At 42.8% G+C, this 6,701-nt stretch overlaps 1 protein-coding gene across 1 annotated transcript in view; it reads left to right on the forward strand.

The window, feature by feature from the left end:
* Nucleotides 1-239: 239 nt before the first annotated feature.
* Nucleotides 240-6,701, forward strand: part of hand2 (heart and neural crest derivatives expressed 2) — an 8,998-nt gene continuing 2,536 nt past the window's right edge. Inside the window, 2 exon segments of the mRNA XM_054604923.1 lie at nucleotides 240-648; nucleotides 650-1,204. Of these exon segments, the coding sequence (XP_054460898.1) occupies nucleotides 586-648; nucleotides 650-1,204 (618 nt within the window). The 5' untranslated portion in view covers nucleotides 240-585.

Consider the following 6,701-nt stretch of genomic DNA (forward strand, 5'->3'; position numbering starts at 1 on the left):
GCCTGCCCGGAGCGGTCCTGCCTTGCCAAACGGCTCTGAGTCCGACAGCTGCTCACTGGCTCACGGAGAATGATGACACGAGGTTTGCTAGAGAGGAAAAAGAGAGGAAGAGGCTCCGCGCTGTGAGTGAGCTTCTGAAGAAGAGGAGGGATAAAGGCTGCATGACTTTAGAGGGAGAGGAGCAATGTCTTAGAGGAGGAGGAGGAGGAGGAGGAGGAGGAGTTGTTTGGACAGAACTGAGCGGCCTTCGGGGCCACTGTAGACAGGACCAGCCCGAGTCTGTCCTGCCGCTGCACGGAATACCGAGCGTCACGGTCGCACCACGCGCGCTGTCTCCGTCGGAAGCCGCTGGCAGATCACTGGAGATGCAAACATCTGCTGTGCGCGGCCGCTAAGCAGCGAGGACGAGCCTACTGCTGCAGCATCCGAGGAGGACCTGCTTGTGTGCGTGCGTGCGTGACTGAGTGCGTGCGTGCACGAGTGTGTGTGTGTGTGTGTGTGTGTGTGTGTGTGTGTGTGTGTGTGTGTGTGTGTGTGTGTGTGTGTGTGTGCGTGTGTGTGTGAGTGCGTGTTTTGCGTGTCGCTATGAGTCTCGTGTCGGGCTTCCCTCACCACCCGGTCATGCACCACCACGACAGCCACCACTACTCCCCTGCACGCGGCGGCGGCCGGTCGGTGTCACGAGGACACCGGGGCCCCTCCGTACTTCACGAGCTGGCTGATCAGCCACGCGGATATGTCTCCAACCGAATATAGCCTCGCGCCCGGCTACAGCCCAGAGTACCACGGCAACAGCGGCAGCGGGTCCACGCACGGCCTGGACCCGCACCATCACCACCATCACCATTACGGGACCGGCGGCTTGGTTCCGGGAGCCGGCGCCATCTCGGTGAACGGAGCCACTGTCGGCATGCACCCGCACCACACGCACCCGCGGCCGGTGAAGCGGAGACCCACGGCCAACCGTAAGGAGAGGCGGCGGACCCAGAGCATCAACTCGGCCTTCGCGGAGCTGAGGGAGTGCATCCCCAACGTCCCGGCCGACACCAAGCTGTCCAAGATCAAGACGCTGCGGCTGGCCACCAGCTACATCTCCTACCTAATGGACATCCTGGACAAGGACGGGCAGCACGGAGATACGCAGGCCTTTAAGGCCGAGCTGAAAAAAACAGAGGCCCGGGAGGAACGGAGGAAGAGAGAGGCGGTAAGAGCGCGTGCACTGACAGCCTTCTGACCCCGAGTGAGGCCTCTGGTTGTTTCTTTAATAGCGGAGGAGTGGACTAAATAAGTTCTTATTTGAGGCTACATTTCATTAGGTAAAGCTGGAGGAACCCCTCATATTTGATGAGTTAGGCCCGGTGATGCAGCAGCATCTACTGACTCCCCCAAAGCCGTCACAAGCAGTATTTGGGGAAGTAGGCAATAAGTCTGCCTCGGGTCTGGAATAAGAGGGCCTTCATTTTGGCATTCATACTACATATTCTAGTGGTAGAAGTAACCTGATTTTACAGGCCGGTAATTTAAAATAAAAAAGGAGAAGCAGTTCAATTTATTGCAGATATCTTTAAGGACCCAGCGTGATGCTCAGTGATCCTGGCTGGCTGTAAACTTAACGCAGTCATGCAATCACCTTTTTTTTTTGCTCATTTTTAGAAATGAGCAAAAAGAAGAAGAAGAAGAAAAAAAAAGTGGCTGACATGAGTCATGACCTAAATTCACATGCTTTGCAGGGAGGAGACGATACATTGTTGATAGTATTAAATTGAATGAGGCCTATTGCTGGTTTCTCTGAAGGGTTAATCTCACGGAGATTAATGAGAGGAGGTCACAGTTGACCATCCTGCCTAAACCTTCTCTTCATCGGTGCTTCTGCTGGTCTCAAAGGCAGCGTCCGACAGGAAACACAGTAGAGGGCCAACATGAAAGCTGTGTAACAGAAACAACGTGCCTTTTAGAAAGGACGAGAAAAAAATACAATAAAAGCATAGACAGGATGGTGTAAAATCGGCGTGCGGGTTGGTAGAATATAACATAGAATGAATTAATGGATTTATTTAAGAATTCAACTAAACTATTGAGAATATTTAATACAATCCACTAGAAACTCATTTGTTAAAATTCGTCTGTGTATTTAAAGCACCTTAAAACAAAATGTTAACTACAAATGAAAGCTTATTCAAATATAGTTGTGATTTACAACTTAGATGTCAGCTGGATATATGAAGGGACCCTGCGCGGCTGTTTTGTAAAGGTCAAGGGTCATCCTCGCTATTACATTTGCGTGTGCAAACGAGTTATTTTTTCTTTTTTTTTTTTAAGTCATTCCAGTGTTGTGTCATGACGGTTAACTTCGCTTTAATTTGTTTTTGTTGATTTGTTTTTATGATCCGCGCTCACTAGGTTATAGATATTTATGCTTCATGACAAACAATGACAATAAATAAAGTTTAGGCCGCTCGGCGGGTCTGGTTCTGACCGAGAGTCACTAACAAGTCAAGAATATTTAACCGGTATCATTTACTGAGGATAAAATGAAGGCGATGTTGTAGCAGTCGGCTCTCTATTTTACACTAGAGAGCTATACCATCAGGTTAAACATGCACAGCACGGACATGTAGATGAGGAACCCGTTGTTCTCTAAGATGTTTTATTTTTACCTGTTTATTTTATAATATAATATACATATAATATGCAAGTGCCATTATCCCCGTAGACCGGGCAAAGAGTATTTAGACCTTAATGTGACTAATAATGGAATGTTTTTATCATTTTCTATTGGGAGAGGAGTCCACAGAGCTCTAAACGCTGCTAAAATAATAATTTTTTAAAAAAAGCCAAAGAGTAAACAGGGACGCAGGCTTTTCCTGTGCGCACACAGAATGGAGGGTAATCTCACAGCCCAATTTATTTGGGGGAGGTATTTTAATAGCCAATGAAGTGTATGGGGTGACTGCGAAAGAGAGAGTAAACAGTCAAATCTAAGTGGGTTTACCCATTTTTATAATTCACAGTTGACTAATTAAACATTGATTCATAAAGGAATAAAAAAAAAAAAAAAAAAACGTGTGCCAATAATGGTATGGCCCAAATGATTAAGTCTATGTTAAGAGTGGAGCCATGAAAATTGGTTGCCATCCTCAGACATCTTGGAGCCAGGAGGGGCCAGGTTCAGCCATGTAGACCCACCACCATTATTTCCAGCAACACTTTTGGATGCTTTCGTCTTACAGCCTTCTATATTATCCACACCGTTTCGGTCCCAGCTCTGCGCTGCCCATGTGCTATGGCTACAGCTTTACAAGGTCCCAGAGTTGCTAAGGATTTATAGTTTGGCACATCCAAGAGTTTAAAACCCATTTCAAACACAGTAGCAAGAAGTATCACATTGCTATTTCATTTATATTTGAGTTACATATCCTCCTTATGATTTCTGGCTAAAGGTAATAATTTACACTCTCTTTATTTACTACCACATGCAAACAGAACTAAGCACCATGTCACTGATTTTTACATGCTCTGACAAAACTAGCTGCCTGTTGTTTTGACACACATTTATCTCATAATAAATGGTTATCCCCAGCTAACATGGAGCTATAGTCCAGCAGGAAAACTAAAGAAAAAACGGTACATGATCATACAGAGCAGGTCAGAAGAGACTAGAAGAGAATCCAACAGAATAATTATTTCCTGTCTGTTGCCTAACATGCTGCCAATAGGAAGTGTGGCGGAATAATTGAAGCCAGAAAGCAATTTTTCCTCACATTTCAAACTGCATCACTAATAGAAGGATGTAGTCCTGCTAATAATTCATGTCAACTCTGTGATGAAGCAACAGTCCTGCATTCAAACACACACCCCCCTGCTAAAAAATGAGACACTACAGTTAGATAAAGATATATATATATCTGAACAGAAATCCACTACTTTGTCATTAGGTGAAACATCTATTAGAGGAGTAACTCAGGGATTTTCATCTTCAGTGTAGCTGAACTAAGCACCCAGTGTTGCTTTTGCTCCTCAATCTGCTCTTACATTATGATGAAGTGGTTAACCCATAAGTGAATTTAAAGTGCATTTAAGAGGGGGACCTCTAAGCTTGCAAATAAAGGGGCGCTTGAGGTGATAAACTCAGTAATTTCGTGGACTCTTAAATTAAGCTGTGCGTGCAAGAAATAATTAACATATATATTGTTTGAAATTCATAAGAATTTTTTACGTTTTGTGTCACTGATTACAGCTCTGACATTGTTCAGGCTGGCTCAATGTGAATGTTGCGCTACAGCAGAATGATTCAGTCTGTGCAAAATCGACTTCATAGGATGAGGATGCTGTTAGTTTTTAACAAAGACAAGTATGTTTGATCTATTCTACTTATGTTAGGCAACACTTTGATTCCATTTTTCAACTTAAAAACATGTGCACGATTTTAAGCTGAATAATTTACCACAGTGCAGCAGCAAACTGATAGCACATGTAGATTTAGACCCATTATCTGAAATGATATCTGATAGAAAAATTTAGACTTGAAACATTTCTAAATCTTTGGCGACAGACTTGCATGTAACGACTGCATTTTGTTGCAATTTTTTTTTAAGAACAAACTTTTTTTATTACTACTGTATCATGCTTGGTGGTTTTGTAAGTGATACAGAGTAAATGTGCAGGATCTGGAGTGCTGTCATTTTACATGCGAGTGCTGCTCTCAGCAGCCTGACTAAAACAGTGATATGTATCACTTTTAGTGATATGTAGCCGGCAGAGTAATAGAGCCTGGACTTCTGTCTTGACAAGGGACTGGGACTAGAAACTGGTGTCACGTGTAGAGACACCTTCAAAAATCCTTCATTTAAGTGTGTGTGTGTGTGTGTGTGTGTGTGTGTGTGTGTGTGTGTGTGTGTGTGTGTGTGTGTGTGTGTGTGTGTGTGTGTGTGTGTGTAAATAATAGAAGACTGCCAAAAATATAATATAAACATCACACATTAAAGATCTATAGCTGTTGGCTTGTTGACGTATTTAGTGTGGTTTAAGTTGAAGCAGTGAGACATTATCTATATACTTAAGAGCATTGTTGGTAGATGATATTTATTCATTTTTATAGTATTTGTCACAGTAGATGCTTTAGACATGTATAGTTTAAACTAGTTATAACTTATTACAATAGATACAGTTTTTAGATCAAATGACTATGTGACATGAAAAAATGATCTGCTCTAGTAATGACTAATAATTTAATAATTCATAATGGTGACAAGCCTGCCATATAAAATAAAGTAGTTCAATTCAATTCAATTCAGTTTATTTTGTATAGCCCAGAATCACAAATTACACATTTGCCTCAGAGGGCTTTACAATCTGTGCACATGCGACATCCTCTGTCCTTCCCTAGTGTAAAACCATATTTCAGAGATCCAGTTAGTTTTTATTGTTGTGCTTGTTGTTGGCCCTTTTGATGTTCCTGTTTTTAAAAGTTTTATATAACCTTTATTGTTCTTTTCAAGAACAGAACGCACTAACTGTTACGGTGGATGACGCAGCTGCGGGCCAGAGGCGATGATATAAAAGAGCACAACATAAAGAGTCGGGATGGACTTGTTTGGAAGTTTAATTATATACAGCCTCCTCCTGTTCACAGTAATTACAGAAATGTTCTGCTGGCAACGCTCGCATTTATTGGACCTCGTGGCTGTATTAACGCACCTGGACCGAACAAATAGGTTTGCCAATCAGGTAGACATGTTTGGCCGATCCGTCCCTTTATTTCCACACGTTGGAAGTTACCCTGAATTCAGATCTGGCAGTTTAACGCAGACTGTCTGATCTTTTATTAAACGCACATTTCTGGAAGAGCTTCGAGGTTGAACTGAGAGCTCCCTTTGATTAAACTTCAATCTTTTTTCTCTTTTCGCTTTCCTTTAATTGGCTCGTTTCTATTGCGAATTGCAGGGCCACTAAAAAAGTATAAATTGCAGCATATTTACAAATTAAAAACATATTTAATGACAAAATAGTCAAATATGTTACGCTATAAGTCATAGCAAAAAATAAATAAATCTACTTTTCAAAAACCTTAAGTAGTAAAGCATTTAAACGTTTTCAGGAATTATCGTAAACGCACCACTTTACAGAGTGACACATTATTATTGATGCGTTCAGGTGTAGGCCGGAGGCTGTCGCAGCTGATCTGACCTGTCTGTGCAAGGCTCGTGCTCCACAAGATCATCGTGTTTGATATCGTGTTATATGCCTCACTCTGCAGAGTGAAAGAGGCCTACTCATAAGCCACTACTTCAGTCTGCTTCGGGTTAAATGCAGGCCTCTGTGTTGATGCTGGGTCGGCTGGATGGTGGATTACTGTGTTTACCGAGCTGAACAGTGGTTGACCGCTTGGCTGTTGGTGTGGGCTGTGTTCACTGAAAGCAAGGCGACATGACGTTGTCACGTTTTTATGAAAGTCGGGGCGCGTGAAAGTCCCGACTTTCATAAAACATGCCGTCTTTCAGCGTGAATAAACGCCCCGACACTGTTGGAGTACAGCAGGTTAGTGTCACATGTGTCATCGAACGCAACACTCTGTGATTGCACAAAGTCCATTCATCATTCTCACCGGATGCTTCTCCAGGTTGCACAAGTTCAGGATTAAAACTCGTCGTGCTATAAATCCATTTAAAAATATTTACAAATACTTTTAAATTCACTATTTG

The sequence above is a fragment of the Anoplopoma fimbria genome, chromosome 9 (assembly GCF_027596085.1).
Source record: "Anoplopoma fimbria isolate UVic2021 breed Golden Eagle Sablefish chromosome 9, Afim_UVic_2022, whole genome shotgun sequence".
Taxonomy (NCBI): Eukaryota; Metazoa; Chordata; class Actinopteri; order Perciformes; family Anoplopomatidae; genus Anoplopoma; species Anoplopoma fimbria.